The sequence below is a fragment of the Gymnodraco acuticeps genome, unplaced genomic scaffold (genome assembly GCF_902827175.1).
Source record: "Gymnodraco acuticeps unplaced genomic scaffold, fGymAcu1.1, whole genome shotgun sequence".
In the NCBI taxonomy this organism is placed as follows: domain Eukaryota; kingdom Metazoa; phylum Chordata; class Actinopteri; order Perciformes; family Bathydraconidae; genus Gymnodraco; species Gymnodraco acuticeps.
In genome coordinates this window covers 686220-703034 of record NW_022991123.1, presented here as the reverse complement: position 1 = coordinate 703034, position 16815 = coordinate 686220, and the positions used below count along the sequence as shown (strand labels likewise).

Below are 16815 nucleotides of genomic sequence, written 5' to 3'. Positions count from 1 at the left end.
TGTGGGGGAACTATGGAAACTACTGTTTTCTATAGCGGACTACAACATGGATGTTTAATAAGAACGAGGGACTACTGTAAACTCATCTAGAGACTCTGCACCGTGCTCTGATGCTGTTGCTTTATGCTTTATGAACGTGGACAACAGAGAAACATATTCTTCATGATCAAAGTTGGAATTGAAATAAAAAAGGAAAGTGAAACGTATGCTCGTCACCCTCTCCCTCCGGTCCACATTAATACAAATTATCCCAGTATGATTGTATGAACTATGAAAATATCTTAAAATCAATACAGATGTATTTATTATAAACGTTAGTCCTTAACATCTATCACTGTGTATATCACCATTCAAACATCTTTTAAAAGTTGAACAAACCCCACACAGCTCAGTAAAGACTGTGAAATGTTGACTTTATTTGATAATTTCAGTAAAAACTAATGTTCATATTTCTCTTTGATTATAATACTGATGAACGTTCAAAACAAAGCACTTTGGTAAGTTACCACATACGTTTTAAAAAGCTTATTAAGCACCGTAACTTTCATGATATCATTTCGGCCGACTGTTGTGTGACGGCAAATGCTGCGGCCGCAAGGCATTGTGGGGCAGCATTTTCTCCTCTCTTTTCGTCAAGGGAGGTCCAGTAGTTCCTAAGCTAAAGGAGGTTATAAAGGAAGTTTGAAACCTCCTTTCCTATCATCTAGAGAATTCGAACGGCACTTATCATGGCTGCCACTGAGGGGCTTCCGGGTCATTTCACTCAGTTAGGAAGGTTCCTAAGCTAAACTGACTATTCGACCGCAACCCAGGTATTTTCATTTTTCCCTGTAGGCCATTGATGTTTAAAGTGAACCGGTTTGGGGGCGGGCTCAAGCTCCCAGGAAGTGTGCCAGCTGTTGAAGCAGATTTTTGGAATGGACAGTGATACTACAACTTCGGTGTCAGTCCGTGATATCAGTTTGGCCCATTAAGACTTTTTCCTATTGACTTACATTTGGAAAGAGTGGTCTGTAAATCAGCGGTTAAAGAGCTAGATAAACTACCCAGTACAAACACTTTTATAGCCTTATATAAATCATTAGGGTCTAAAAGTTAAATGCGCTAAAAGCCGAATCTAGAGTCATTTTCTCTCTCCATTCATTTGACTGGGCTTAAGGAAAACAACATGCTCTGTTGGCCAAAGGCCTCGGAATATCAGGTTAGTTTTTGAATCTATAGTTGCTCCATTTCTGGTTTCATGCAACACTGAGTAACTCTCAAAGGAAGGACTGGAGCCCCGCCTCCGATGCTGTAGTTCTCCTTATACATCCATAGGTATCTCCGTTTCTGGATTACTTCCTGGTTGCTTGTTGTCGGCGGGATTCTTAACCGATGGCAGTAGCAACGCCCACAAGAAAGGATGCCATCCTTTCAAATCTTGGTAGTCTTAATATAAACATCAAGGTCACTAATGGTGGTAGAGTGGCTATGTTAAAATGGCTAGATGTCCAGGGTCACCTTATCAGTGATTTTCTCTGACCAATCGGTGATCTGCAGTGTTTTAAATTACCTTTGGCTAGTATCGGCTCAGTTTGCTTGGATCCTTGACCGAAAGAGTTCAAGGTACAATTCACAACTTTGCAAATGAAACAAAAGAAAGCAAGTAAAGTATAGCCGTGCTGTACCATGCAGTGGAAATGTGACATGATTTGTGGTCTTTAGAGTTTTCTTTCATAATATTCCAACTCATAATTGAAAAAAAAAAAATTAATGCATAAACAGCTTTATACAATGCTACCATGAAGGTCTGTCATCTACAATTGACACACTTGGAATCAGTTATATTTGTTAGAAATAAGCATTAAGGGTATAAATGTATCCAAAGTGATAAGGCACTAGGTGCTACAAGGTAAGTTATATTCTTCTCCCTGTACACAAACTCGCTCGGATCAGTCATTAGCCCGCATGGTTTTTCATACCACTGCTACGCTGACGACACCCAATTAATTCTGTCCTTTCCCCGCTCAGAGACCCAGGTCGTCGCACGCATCTCTGCTTGTCTAGCTGACATCTCTCAGTGGATGTCTGCTCATCACCTCAAGCTCAACCTTGACAAGACTGAGCTGCTTTTCCTTCCGGGAAAAGATTGTCCCACTCTTGACCTGACTATCAACATTGGCACCTCTGTTGTTTCCCCGACTCAGACTGCAAGGATTCTGGGTGTGACCCTAGATAACAACCTGTCCTTCACTGCAAACATAGCTGCTACAACCCGCTGCTGCAGATACACGCTTTACAACATCAGGAAGATACGTCCCCAGCTGACCCAGAAAGCGACGCAGGTTCTGGTCCAGGCTCTCGTCATCTCACGCCTAGACTACTGCAACTCCCTCCTGGCTGGTCTACCTGCATGTGCCATCCGACCTCTGCAGCTCACCCAGAATGCAGCGGCTCGTTTGGTCTTCAACCTTCCTAAATTTTCACACACCACTCCGCTCCTCCGCTCCCTTCACTGGCTTCCGGTAACTGCTAGAATCCACTTCAAGACACTGGTACTTGCTTACCATGCTGCGAATGGATCTGGCCCTTCCTACATCCAGGACATGGTTAAACCGTACACCCCAGCGCGTGCACTACGCTCTGCATCAGCCAAACGACTCGCTGCGCCCTCGCTGCGAGGGGGACCCAAGTTCCCATCAGCAAAAACACGTGGGTTTGCTATCCTGGCTCCAAAATGGTAGAATGAGCTCCCCATTGACATCGGGACAGCAGAAAGATTACAGACCTTCCGGCACAGACTGAAAACTCATCTCTTTCGACTCCACCTCGAGCGATAGATTTATTAACAAAGCACTTATATACTGATAAAGGACTGGCTTATCTATAGCCAGTTGAGTAGCACTTGAAATGTTTGGCTCTATGAAACCTGATGTACTTATATGATTCTGTTTTCTTCAAGGTTGTGTCTTCCTGGTCGAATGTACTTATTGTAAGTCGCTTTGGATAAAAGCGTCAGCTAAATGCAATGTAATGTAATGTTATATGTCGATTATATAAGTCTCAAAAAAGGAGGCAAACATACATTTTACACAACCTTTTATATTCTGTCGTCGCTCCTAGCTAAAGCTCGCCCGCTCTCAGAGGTGGACATGTGGTTGTAATGCAGAAACAAGATGGAGTCCAAACTTTCTGGTGGAATGTTTCCTCTCTTCCTGTGTGCTGCTCCCGCCTCTTCCTGTGCAAAGTCCTGTGTGGCGCTACCTGCCACTGCGGGGGCGGACAGGTAGGCCCGTGCAGCTGTGGCCAGCAGAGGAAACTGACCTGCCTTCATCCTCCACCACTGCAGGGGCTCCACCCCCAGCGACGCCCCCTTGTCGGCTTTGTAGGCGGACATCTCCATGTCTACAGACTCCTCCACGGAGCTCTGCCTGCTCTTCGGGGAGGAGCAGAACAGGTCTCCCAGGAGGAACTCCATCCCAGAGAGTCCTGCCTGAGGGACCGGTTCAGGACACTCGCTCTCATCCGCCTCCCCAGCGTCACTCTCTTCGTCCGCACACTCCATCTCTCTGAAGTTGATGGGGCGGGACTCTTTGATGCGCTTGCTCCTCCGCAGGAAGTCACACTCGGACTCTGGAGACCCAGGCGATGGGCTTCTCTTGTTCTGGCTCTGCTTCTTACCCTGGCCCTTTTTCCTGTTCTCCTTTACAATCCTCACAGCCTCTTTCTTTAGCCACTCAAAAGTGGCTTCCCGCTCCTTTAAGAGAAACACAACAAAGACATTTGAAATTTGTGCTCTCTCTCCACATCAATAATTAAGAAATACAGATAACGAAGGTAGTTTAAAAAGTGATTCTTTGTGGCTAATGAAGTTTAATCACATTAGCACCAGAAATTGATTTTACAAAAAAAATGTGATTTCTTTAACAATGGCCCTTGACCAGAGAAATACTATCAGGTGGGTAAATTGGCTTAACCAGTATTTTCCATTGAAATATGATAATATATACATGGTAAATTCATGTGGAATAATTTGCTGTCCGCTGTTGTCGTGTAATACCTTTTTACTTAAGATTATTTAGTAAAGTGTTCGGCGCATAATCATATTCAAAATTGCAAAGTACAAATACAATTTAAATGTAATATAATCCAAATAAAATGTTCTTTGTGATATTTTAAAATAAAGTACTTTTAAAATAAAATACTCTTACAGTCTAGGTGGCTATAATATTTAATATTTCTCATTATTTTGTGACATTTTCAGGTTCAGTCTTTTTTTAATTGAGCAAATGCCACTTCTATTTGCATGAAACCAACAATAAATACAAAATGTACATCTTAAAAAACCTGATTCATGCTTTAAAAAAAGAATTATATTTTTTCATTGGCCCAGGTACAATTCAGGAATATGCATATTTAAAAACTAAATGGAAATGATCCATCTGAAACCAGAGCCCAGTCTGCTCTCATTGGTTAGGTGGCTCTGTTGCGACTGGTCAACCGCTTGAAGATGTCCAGCCTCTTAGCCTATCACGTACAATGTGAAAGAGCGTCAGCCAATAAAAGCGCAAGTTGGACTCCTGAGTCCAATAGGCGCGTTCACACCGCAGTACTTTTCCCACTTTAGTTCCGATATAGTTCCGAAATGTTGCGTTCACACCAAAAAGAGCCGGAACTAAATTTAGTTCATGAGAACCTTTTCACCCCCTTTTCAGTCCCTGCTAGAGAGCAGGGACTTTCGTGGGAGAAAAAGGTTCCTATGTCTGATTGGCTGGGCGGATTGCAAACCACGCCCCGTAAAACTCCCAAAAAGTTTTGTGAAGCCTCATTTTATTATCCTTGCATTAGCATTATTAGCATTAGCCCAGCGCAGAAACGCAGAGAGACTAACTTATGGCAACACAAAATAAAACATGGGAGTGGTGGAGATGAGGAGGTGTCGGCGTTCTGGCGATTTACTCAGAAGGCTTCAGTAGAAGCTGCTGGGAGTCCCAGCAGCTTCTACTGAAGCCAGTCCCCAACTCCGGGGACTTCCGGCCGGGGACTTTGGGCGGCAGTATACGCCGTGAAGTGGTTTGCGGCCTGCCAGTAAACCCAAAGCAAAAGAAGAAGAAGTGACGTCAGCGGCTTCATTTGCCTAATCCTCCCCCAGGGACTTATTCCGGTGTGAACGCGATCTGTACTTAGTTCATGAGAACTAAAGAGTTCTCATGAACTAAGTTCTGATGAACCTTTGTGGGAAAAGTACTGCGGTGTGAATGCGCCTAATGGTGGTGTTTCAGGCAATGGGGGGGACTTTGGGATTTTATCCTTTGCTGACTATTTACATTAGGACCTCTTTAAAACCCTGGCTTACATGAAATGTTCAGTATCAGAAGTCTGACCCTGCTTTAAGAAGGTATGTGATATTCAGAGGGTCACTGGGAAGGACCGAGGGCTGGAATCGAAAAGCTGGGCATAAAGAACTTCACTGCTTAACTGTAATTGTTGTGCATATAAAGAGCTTGAACATATAGCATGCCACTGTTATTATCGTATGCAAATGTAGCTAGCAAAAAGCTTGAAGCGTAGTGTCAGTAGCTCTAGACTCACCTTGTCGTCCATGAAGCACAGCCCATGGAACTGGGGGTCGAGGGCACATGCCACACACAGAATCCTGTTGACCATAGGGTTGTCGTAACAACTCGTCAAGTTGCGCCTCATCATCCTCTTCACTTCCTTCACGATGGATGACGACTCCCCCGGCAGCAGCACGAGGTGGCGGGAGAGCAGGCCCGTGAGGATGGGCTTGACTAGGGACAGTCGGGGGAACGCCTCCTTGGCCAGAGTCCGACACGCCACGTCCAGAGGTTTGAGGACCAAACAAAGGTCCTCCAGAACCTTCCATTCAAAGTGCAGAGACGATGAGTTGGCGTGGCAGCTGCGTAACGAACTGGATTCTGAACTGGTGTCTTCTTTAGACAAGCCCTCACCTTTAATCTCCTTCATCATATCATAGAAAAGGCTCTTATATTTGACAAGGGTGCTCAGCAAAATGTACAACTTGTTCCACGTTGGCGGAAAGTGAGTCCACGACTTTAACTCTGCCTCTTCCTCTCTCGTAAGGCTTTGCGACAGAGTCTGGACGTGGTGCTCGTAAGACGTTCTGTTCCGAGCCGGGGGCAGGAACAGGGTTGCGAAAATAATCTGGAATTGGCCGAGGGTTTTGGAGATGATGGAGTGGGACATCACTTCCTCGATGCAGCCTTGCACAGCACTGAAGAAACACGACACAGACGGTAGTCCTTCCGTAGAGTATCCCTGTGCTTCCTGGGGTGACACAGAATCCTCCTTCTCAAGGAATGTTGTCGAGATTGGGTGAGGAACGCTGCATGCAGTCTCTGCAACTTTTTCTCTCTTCACTCGCCTCATCTTGTTTCTTCCCTCCCCTCCCAGAAGGATCAGATTAGGCTGAGAGATCCCCCACTCCTGGGCCATCACTTTCCCCTGAGCCTCCACCAAGCAAAGGTCCTCCCCACTGCTTTCCGTTAGTCTTTGTGTTGCCAGAGCCAGGTTCAGAAAACTAAAATTACAGTCTATGTAATGCGCCCAGAGGGTGAGGTACCTCTCCTGTTTGCCCTGCCAGTTGTGAAACCAAACGTCCACACTTAAAGTGACAAAGTGAGGCACTTCCCTCGGCTGGTTGGGAGGTCGCCCGCGTCTCCATGACTCGAATTCGAGAGGAGCGGTGTAGTCGGGCATCTCCTCGTTTTCGTTGCTTACTATTCTGTTGCTCAGCAGCAGAGCCAGGCTTGTCTTGCCTTTGCTGTGTTGTTCTTTCAGGAGGTGCTCCAGGTGGCCGGTTGACAGCAGCTCCTTGTAGGCGGGCAGCAGGATGTGCATCAGCTGTTTGAAGCCGTCCCCTCCCACCACAGTGGGGGGCTGGAGGTCCTTGATGAGAAAGTTGACGATTGCATTGGTGACATGAACCGAGGAAATCAAGGGCAGTGTGCTGACCAGACCACTGTTAACCATTACTGGCTGCGAGCGCTGTTGACCTTTTGTGAAGAAAAAAAAGGAATACATTTTTCAATTAGCAAAAAGGCTTCAACAGTTTTACGCGTTTACAAAGCTGTAGATTGATCTTTAACTACACTAGGGAGTTAAAGGATGTTCCCTTTTCTTGAAATGATAAAGACAGCAATGACACTAAGTTGCTCACATTTTGGCCAATTAACAAACAAATAAATAAATAGATTGTAGCCAAAGACATAATGAATATCTTCCAATGCATTTCAGCACCCAGACACCTGCTCTACACACACACAACTAACAAACAGCTGAACCAACATGTTTCTCTGACCAGATATAGATATATAAATATTCCAAACAAATAAAATAAAATGAATGATACATAAGGCTTACATTTCATTTTATTTTCTGAAAATATCAAAGTTCTTTCCCAGAATATTTCCCCTTTAAGCTTTATATTATTTTTTATCTCTTTTAAAAGAGTTTCTCAACTAAAAAAGGCTATACAATTGTCAATAACCTATATAAATCTGGTACTTCTTAGTGAAATTGAGTTTGAAACACCTGCTTTAATACTACAATGAGGCTGACATTCAAGGTTTTTAAAGGGGCCCTATTATGTTAATTTCCAGATTGATATTTGTATTTTGTGCATCTGCCTTTTCACCCTCTGTCCGAAACCAGAGCCCATTCTGCTCGGATTGGTTAGCTGGCCGACTCTGTTGTGATTGGTCAACCTTCCGTGGCCGATTCACCATGTTGAATCGGTTGTGGGGCTGTCGGCAAAATAAATCACTCTGATTGGCTGTTCAGCTTAGCGAATCAGTGCATGAGAAGCGAAACGGAAGTGAGGTACGCAAACAAATGATTAGGCACACACAGACGGCTATTATTTTTCATTTTCATCTCACCTGGACGCAATAATTTATTTTACATCATGGCGATCTGGAATGAAGAAAACGAAGACCAACTCAGTTGCCACGTAATTAGCTGCCACACTTCCTGCATGAGGTGGACAATAGCTTCTTCAAGTATTTAACAGTATTTTTTTTATATTGGAGCCTATTACTTACTATTTGTATCTTATTGTATTTTAGTCAATTGTTTACATTGTACAATTCTACATTTGATAACTCACTTTTTACCGCTACTGCAAAATACAAAACTTTATTACGTACCTTCATACTACAGCCATTAGATAACACAACATTAGAATGAGGATAAAATTAGCTATACTACAATAAAAGTCAGAAGATACAGATGTACATGATGATACATCATTTGCCTGTCAGTGTTATGATGTTGTATATTAATATAATCTTGGATTATAATTACTAGGGATGCACGATATTGTTTTTTTGAAACCGATACCGATAACTTCCTGCTTCTCAAGACCGATAACAAATTTTTTACGCCACTAATTATTTTAACGCGATTAACGCATGTGTATTTTTTTTCCTCTGCCGCCCCGTAGTTTCAGAGCGCATCGAGTTTAAAATACCATCTACAAGCTGATGCTGACAGCCCCGCTCCTGCCGCCCGCTTGTGGCAGACCACACTTCCACGCTCACCGGCAGGCACCGACTGGCCATCTGGAGGACCGGGAGGGTGTGTGTATGTGTGGCCCGAGCGAGCGAGAGAGAGACCTTACGTGCATTGTTGTTGTTAGCATCTGGTGCTAGCTAGCTGCGCTAACGGATATAAGGAGCTGTTTAAATGAAAACAGAGGAGCGACATTTTGCTACAACTGCGCCGAGCACTTGACTTTATGCAGGAAGCCAGACAGTGGGACATTGTACGAAAAGTCAGCACACTCAGCACGGATAGTGCGCAACATGATTGCAGCGTCCAGGCAGCTCCCGTTCGAGCATATGCCTTGAGTTGCACATAGCTCCAACGCCCATACCACCGACGACATGTTTGTTTACTGTCCTGGCTTCACGGCCGCACACCATTTACGTCACAGCCAGGCATGAGTTAGGGAGCGCTGGATTTGTGAAGAACTCCCCTCATCCTAAACCACTAATACCACAGTACTGGCAAAACGGGAGGAGCCGAGTAAAAAACAAGCGCCCCTCATCCCAATCCACCCACACCGCAGTCTTTTTTTCTTTTTTTTACCCAAAAAATATATTGTATATTATCGGGGCTATTAATACTGGTATCGGGTTTATCGGGATGACGTCATAATTCCTAATATCGGACCGATAATTATCGGCCCGATATTAGGAATTATGACGTCGTCCGACTCCTGCCCCCCACTCGCCTCCAGAAACAGGCTGTTGTCCCTGTTCTGGATGGGCCAGTCGTCCTCCTCACCCGCAGCAGCTAGAGCGTCCGCCCTTCGCTTCCTGTCGGATGATGGGAGACGAACACAATGTGAACATGCGATCTGCTGGCTAAGTGCCGCGTCCGCGTGCTCTGGCCCCAGGCAGGATGCGCATATTGGGTGCAAATCGTAGCTCATGATGTATCCCGTATTGCACGAAGGACACAATCATTGCTGCTCATGATTCGATCTTCTTGTGCTTCAGTACTGCTGGTTGCTGAAGAAAAGAGGGAGCAGATTGCCGGGCACCCTTCCTATTTATACCGGAAGGAGGCCCGAGGGTGGGGCCCACCTGGCGGGTGGGCGTGGACTACAAGTGTTTCAGTGCTGCGCGGGGGCGCAGAGGGATAACCCAATAGCGATAGCCTTAGAGGGCGAAGCCATATACGAAATAGAACAGCCGTGACCCCCCTCCCAATTATTATTGCTATTATTATTATTATTATTATTATTATTATTGTTGCTATAATGCACGGGTATCATTATCCAGTGGAATGCCCTTACCTACTGGCCTATTAAATCAAAGTGGTTACTTTTTTTTGGCTGGGCAGCATGCAGGGATCTCTGAGGCTCCACTAGCACCCGCAGTCCCCCCGCCCCCCCAAACGCGGCGCCACAGTTTTGCCGCTGCGAGGCTCCACTACCACCCCCCCCCCCAGAGCGACTTCCCGCGTCCCTAGTTTTACACACCGTCTTATTTGACTTTCTCAGGACTTAAAACTGTTTTTTGGGGGCAGACCCCCACAAAGAAAACTATATATTTACACACGTAAGGTCATCATCTAAACAGTTTTTTTCATCGAGTCATCCGTGAGCAGAGCATCAAGTTGGCATGCCTATAACAGCCGAATCCGGTGATTACCATGTTGTTCAGCAAAACGCCTCACAAACCTATTAAGATCTAAAGCTTCAATGCTGAGTACAGCCAAACTTGACAGTCTCTTCTCTGTCATTGTAGACCGCAAATACCTAATTCCTTCCGTCTACTTGAGTCCGAATGCTTCTTGTTTTCCGCCGTCCTGTTCAAATGAAATTGCCGCCAATCACATTTCCACGCTCGTGCCAGGGGTTACAAGGCTTGCATCTTGTGCTGCATTCACTTGCATTCGGACATTAGGGATTTTCTCTCATAAATGTCCGATGAGCCACAACATTTATTTCAAAACAAAGCTGCCAACTGGGGTGGCAGCTGGGGTGGCAAGGCTGCGGATCTACCCCTGCTTGACCGGTACTTGCTTTTGATCAAAGTCAATGCGGAAAACCCACACTCACACAGGTAGGCGGAGGTGAAGGGAATGAGCACTTTTACAGCCTTTTTGGCGAGGTGGGGGAACTCGGTCTCCACAGACAGCCAAAAGTGTGCAAGTGACACTTTCTGCCAGACGCTGTCTCCTCTCTCACTTTAGGTAACTTCACTAAAGATCGATCCATGTTGCCACTCGCATAAAGTTAGCTGAAGTTAACTAGCTAGATTTCACTGTTTCTCGTAATTTTTTTCTCACGCTCTGGCGTCCCCCCGGGGAAGCGCGCCTCACACTTTGAAAACCGCTGCTTTAGACTATAAAAAGCTATATAACACAGGAAAAGGAGTACCCAACAAGGCATAATAAGGGGCCTTTTAATAAAGTATTGACAACTGAAGCTGGATTACTAGGAAACTCGGTAGCTACCTGTGCTGGGATGACTCCGATCTTTGCTAGCGTCCCGTGTTTTGATGTGGTGCTTGTTGGTCAGATGGATTTGGAGATCTGCTGGTCCTCCTCCGCAGCCCACATGTTCCCGACACAGCTTACACACCCCGGTGCTCCTATCCAGAGGCCGTCCCGTCGGGTCCGGCTCAAACCCGAAGAAGAACCACGGGCTGTTCGGTAAGGTGTTCGAGTTACTCAGCAGTTTCTCTGTCCCAGGCAGGAAATCGTATAGCTTATCGAAGCACGGGGCGGGGAGGGAGGGGCCACACGTTGAATCACTGGCTGCGTCTGGGTTTGACATTGTCGTCACGTCACTGATGAGAAGCATCGGGCTCTGTGATTGGCTGTTGTCGGACCAAAGGGAGGAGCTGCTGGGTTCTGGCAGGGTGACCAGTTGGATGTCTTGCAGAAGGCGCAAGATTGTTTCTTTGTCACCAACATCGCATTTCCCGTTGTCACCTAGATCCACCGAAACAAAAACACAAGCAGAAGACGTTGGCCAATTTTAGCAGGCTACCTGTTCAGTTTTAAAGCAACTAAAGTAAATAGGGAGCCTGTGTTTAACAAAAGCAAAACTTTATCAAAACTGGTTGGTCGGCAATTGTTCTATTCCAATATAGGTAGTTTTAAATCACGATACAGAACGTTTTCTGTTTATTAATTATATAAATAGTCTATATGTATTTACCAAATGGTAAACAACATTTTTAAATACTGTGTGATTGAAATACCTTTAAAAGTAGCATTCTTGTCTTTTCTTTCAACTGATTTATTTTAAATAAAGGAGAATTGGATTTTACTGCGGGTGCTTAAAATGATATTTTGATAAAGTGTTGTTGTTGTTAAATGTGCCCTCCTTGTACTTAGAGCATCATCTCATATTTGCTCGTTGTGGATGCAAGAATGAAGATTATACAGTAATTGATATATACAACTGGTCACTTTTGGGGTGTAGTATTTATTAACACGTAAGGAATTATAATTACAGTTCAATTTGTGTCTGTTGTCAGTTGAAAATACTGTTGACTGTGGAACTCACCCGTTCCCAGGCCCAGCAGGGCGGCATAGTCCTTTCCGATCGAGACCTTGAGCTCTGCTCCCTCCATGATGGGCTGGGAAACCCTGTAGTAGATGTGGCGGTAGAACTGGAAGATAACCAGGTTGCGTTCCTCCTCGTTGCTGGTATACGTTACATACCTGAAATAAAGAGCAAACATTAAGAGATCTCTGTCAGACAAACACTCTGATTTAAAAGAGCATAGATGCACAAAATATTAAGGTTTTTGCCATTTTTACAAAAAAAGCAATTTTGCTAGAGTTGTTTACATAGCTAACACAAATGTATACTTGGTTAATACTTGTGTTTACATTCAAAATAAGATTATTCTCCGACCGTGGCTGACTTGTTTGACCGTGAGAATGCAGTCTCCGTCTTTCATAAGATAAGGTTTCCTTTATTGATCCCAATTTGGGAAATGTTTTTCGTCACAGCAGCACGTAAACAAGGCATTGCAAATGATGTGAAAATTAAAAAGGGGAAAGAAATAAACAAAAATAAGAAGTACCTTTTACATCCTTGTGCCCCTTGATTAGTTATATTATGTTTGTATGCAGCATGTGTGCAAAAAGGTTTTAGCTTTCTCGGTTCTCGGTTTTAATTTGTGATGTGTGCCATGTTGTGAAAGCACTAAAAGCTACTGATGTATAAAAACTATAAACATCTCAAAATTAAAACATAAAACTAAAATAAAGAGTAAAATATATACATATTGACAATGAAAGATATCTGTACAATATACATTTAAGGGTGCCAAGGTTAGGGTTTCCTTCAACCACATTCTTGAATTTATATATAGGCCTATCAACAAATCTGTTCACCTCATCCAATTAGACTTGCTTTCATCAGATGCATCGATGTAGACAAAAGAGGCATCATCTCGGATCTGGAAAAGGGAGCAAACTATTTCAATAAAAACATTCCTGCTGGTTATCAAGTCACAAATTCCATATAAGTGAATTATAAATGGGATTGCATCTCACAAAGCGTTTACTCACAGCCCAGGCGTATTTGAGGTTGGTCGGCATTTGTCCTTTGCACACTTCTCCTACGAAGGGCCCAAACATGACTCCCTTCTGCAGGTGACACTTGGCGTACACTTTGATCTCTTCCATCTGGTCTTCGCAGGCAGAACCAGGACCAGGCATTCCAGACGTGACGTTTTCGCACATGCACAGGCAGGAGGGCAGGGACAGCGCTGCCCGGGAGAGGCCACCATCGAGCCACGGCTCCCCAGGAGGCAACACGGCGTCCGGAATGTAGTTGGAGTGTGAAGCACTGTGGAGGAGCGGGAAATCCTCCAAGAAATCTTCATTGTTTATTTCCAAACCTGAAGAAGCAAACGGTAGAGAAATAGTTACGGTAATGTTATTAAAAAACGGGGAGGACTACATTTTCATGGAGCTGTTTTGTATTGGCACAACATTTATGGAATAAGGCCACAATAGTAAATAGAGAGGATGTTACAGCATAAAAATGTGATGCTACTTTACTACATTATAGTAGGTACACAATATTTTGGATATTTATTGTAAAGACAGAAGCTTTGGGTTTGTTTTGATCCTTTTATTTCATTCCCCCACCAAAGAAAAAAAACGTTATTAGAGCGTCTTGTATCCAGCATCACCGTTAATCATTGGGACATCTATCTGAACGTTTCACAGACTGTATTTATTAAAATATTGAATACTTGGCGGCCGTGGTGCAGATTTTGACTGATCTTCTATTAAAGGCGCCCCCTTATCTAGTGGCAGTCCTGCCGGGCAGTTTGAATCGATCTTCGGCAATATCTTCCTCAGTGGCTTAGGGTCCCCGGGGGGTGGCGCCTGGAGAATTTGGATTGTGATTTCAGTCCTGTTATAAGAAAAAATATATATGTTATTTCAGTAGCTGTTCTTGAGTATATGTAGATTACATAATCAACAGGTGAAGGACCGTATCTTACCTTCGCACAGTAGTTTGTGGAATAACAGGAATAATTACTGCCGCCTCCATTTCTGCATCACACAGTACTTGAAACGGTGTGGTGCTGATGCAGTGATTGGTGTAGACGGTTGACGTGCATGCTTCTTTGGACATGCGGGACAACATTGCGCCAAGAGAATTGACTCCTAGGGGGAGGTGGCTGTACCAAATCTGATCTGTAGGTTCTTTCTTAAGTTGCAAGTAAAGGTCGACAGCTTTGGGCGGAAACTTGCTGATGTACTTTAAAAGAGAAGTCACGGGACAGAATTCATTGCCTGGCTTCTCAAACATAGAACTTGTTTCCTTCTCGTTATGAGTTTTTGCTTCGTCTGGTAGGGATAAAGTTAGGTATCGGAGTCCTTTCCCGTCTTGCCTGAGTACAAATGAATCTTTTCTCAGCTTCCTGTTGGCTTGCTTCCCTCTGCGGCCGAAATGTACCTGAATATCAAACCAGACTTTGTTCAGGAGTCCCTTTGGAGTGCTGGTGTCCATTGCTTTTGAGCGTCTGAGGATGAGGATGTCATCAGGAGACAGCGTCGGGTGGGGTGAGGACATGTCTAAACCAGACTTCCTTATTTTCCTCAGCACGCCCAGGAACACCTTGTTTGCTGAGGTGAACTCCACATCTCTCATTATGTTCATAGGGCGATTCAGAGGAGGAATTTTGAAGACGCGGTTAAGTCCGGCTCTCAGGGCGAGGTAACTACAAATCCCATACAGCTCTCCTTTGCTGTTTCGTAATGATCCGTAATATCTCCTCAGCAGAGTGTTCAGCTCGGTTTTATGCACTGTGGCCAGGTCCACCTGCAGCCCCTGGGACTCCAACCAGCAAGTGAAGGATCTCACAGCCCATCGTGTCTGCTTCTGTGCAAGCTTACTTATTTCACCCATGCTCTCTTCAAGTTCATCCAGTTCCAAGTCTAACAGCATAACTTGTCTAGAAATCTCAGCAGGATTTAGCACACACTCTTCCTCTTCTTCATCTTCCTCTGACTCATACTCTTCTTTCACAATGATCTTCTCTTTGGTTTTCACTTGACACAAATCCATTTTTTCCCAGGAATCCTTCAGGTCTGCATTCATAGTGTTAGCTGTTAGCTCCATTAGCTATAAATGTTTATATTTTATGTAAAACGAGGCGTTGTTAGGGTTTGACAGTGTTAGCAACGCGCGGAGTGATACAGTTGAAAGTTCGTTTCCAGTGCAATACGCCGATTATAGCACAGTTATTATCAGCTTGTTTTGAAGAGACGGGATAAACAGAACGATAAAAGATGGCGGCTCTGAGTGGCCAGTCACTGCACCAACTCCAGTGCTGTTGTTTATTGCAGGATATCAGAACAGCGGGAGAATAGCAACATATCGACCAATCCATAAATTATATTTTGAATAACAAAATATTCCCAAATGTTACCTTAGGCTCTTTAGCGTACAACGGATTTAGTTAATGTAGATGATGCCATAGCAACAAACAACAACGGCTTAAAACGGACTGCCGTAAACAGACTTTTAGCAGTGGGGTCGTGGTCCCTTTGCGCATGCGTACAAGTATATATGGAAGGTTTACAGATGTTTGTTTATACTCACACTGCTACACGGAAACTATGGTCCCTTAATGTGACCAAATGTGACATGGAACTTACTTTATGTATTAAAGAGCCTGACATTTAGTAATTCCCTTGTTTAAAAAAACAGATATATTTACGGTTTTACTTGCAAAAACGTGTGGGTCGGTGTTACTTAATAGACGCTTGAGTGTAAGCGACTGTCTTGATTTGTGTACACTCTTTGATTGTGTACGATACAATCTCACTGCATGATTGGAAATAAAAGTTGCATTCAAAGAAGTAACACACTAAATACATTGACATTAGTCGGTCTGAATTTTTCCTTTAACTTATAACATTATATCTGTGCTCCCACGTGGTCTGCATCCATTACAATGCATCTTTAAAACCCACACTAATGCACCACTCCAATTGTGTTTTGTCAATTTAAAAGGGCATGGATAAAATCATCAGTGGTCAATGCAAGAAGAATGAAATGTGATGCACTCTTTGGATACAATGTATTTGCAGTGAAAGCTTTGAAATTGGTATACCTTGAGGCTCAAACAAAAGTCCAGAGGTTGTGGAAGAAGGGGTCTCAAAAAAATCAGCACGATGTCGACGCTTCAGATGACTTCTTAAATTCGTGGTATTTCCACCTTTTACAAGGACTATTTTTCGGCAAAGACGACAAATAGCCTCCCCGGAATTCAAAGGTTGTCCCCTTTCATCTGCTTTCAAGCCGAAGTACATCCACACGACTGACTTGCCTCTTGGTTTACAGACGAGATCCATGTTTTGCTGAACCTTCTCTGCTCTCGCTGCAGGCTGAGGCTGTCCGCTGGACTGCTGCTTGTTGCAGCACTGCCACAGGAGTTATGCTGGATAGAAAGGACATTACCCGGAAAATGTATTCAATTATTTTGAGCACAATTTAAAATGTAATTCTAAACGTGTGTCGATGACAATGAGATCATTATGTACACATAAAAACAAGCGCCGTGCATAAATGTGAAAACAGAAGGAAATTGTGAGATAATCTAGATTTTAAAGTGGATACAATTTCCATCTTCTTATCATATTTTGTGACATGCACAAATGCTAAGCACACTCTACTTTCAGTGGCTTTTAGGAAATAAAACAATAGGATGACATGCATTGAATTGGTTTCTACCTGCTCTATTTCTATGCTTTCTACGTCATTTTCTGTTGACCGACGACAACATACTGCGACAT

The 16815-nt window shown here is 43.9% G+C and overlaps 1 protein-coding gene across 3 annotated transcripts; it reads right to left on the bottom strand.

The window, feature by feature from the left end:
* Positions 1-3061: 3061 nt before the first annotated feature.
* LOC117560263 lies at positions 3062-16628 on the bottom strand. 3 transcript variants are annotated; one of them, XM_034237119.1, is made up of 8 exons: positions 14013-15440; positions 13758-13921; positions 13066-13397; positions 12889-12953; positions 12050-12207; positions 10990-11469; positions 5572-7016; positions 3062-3736 (listed from the first exon to the last, which is right to left on the bottom strand). In XM_034237119.1, the coding sequence occupies exons 1-8, from the start codon at positions 15134-15136 to the stop codon at positions 3080-3082; spliced, it is 4425 nt and encodes a 1474-aa protein (XP_034093010.1). In that variant the 5' UTR covers positions 15137-15440; the 3' UTR covers positions 3062-3079. The 3 variants fall into 3 exon arrangements, with proteins under 3 accessions (XP_034093010.1, XP_034093011.1, XP_034093012.1); XM_034237120.1 differs by lacking the exons at positions 13758-13921; positions 14013-15440 and adding an exon at positions 16134-16628; XM_034237121.1 differs by lacking the exons at positions 13758-13921; positions 14013-15440 and adding an exon at positions 15447-16013.
* Positions 16629-16815: the final 187 nt, after the last annotated feature.

Excerpts from the sequence above, each read along its gene's own strand:
- LOC117560263 (XM_034237119.1), bottom strand. The coding sequence starts at position 15,136 with ATGGAGCTAACAGCTAACACTATGAATGCAGACCTGAAGGATTCCTGG. Across the intron at positions 13,922-14,012 it reads CCACAAACTACTGTGCGAAG|GACTGAAATCACAATCCAAA; the intron begins GTAAGATACGGT and ends TTCTTATAACAG. Across the intron at positions 12,954-13,065 it reads ACCTCAAATACGCCTGGGCT|ATCCGAGATGATGCCTCTTT; the intron begins GTGAGTAAACGC and ends TCCCTTTTCCAG.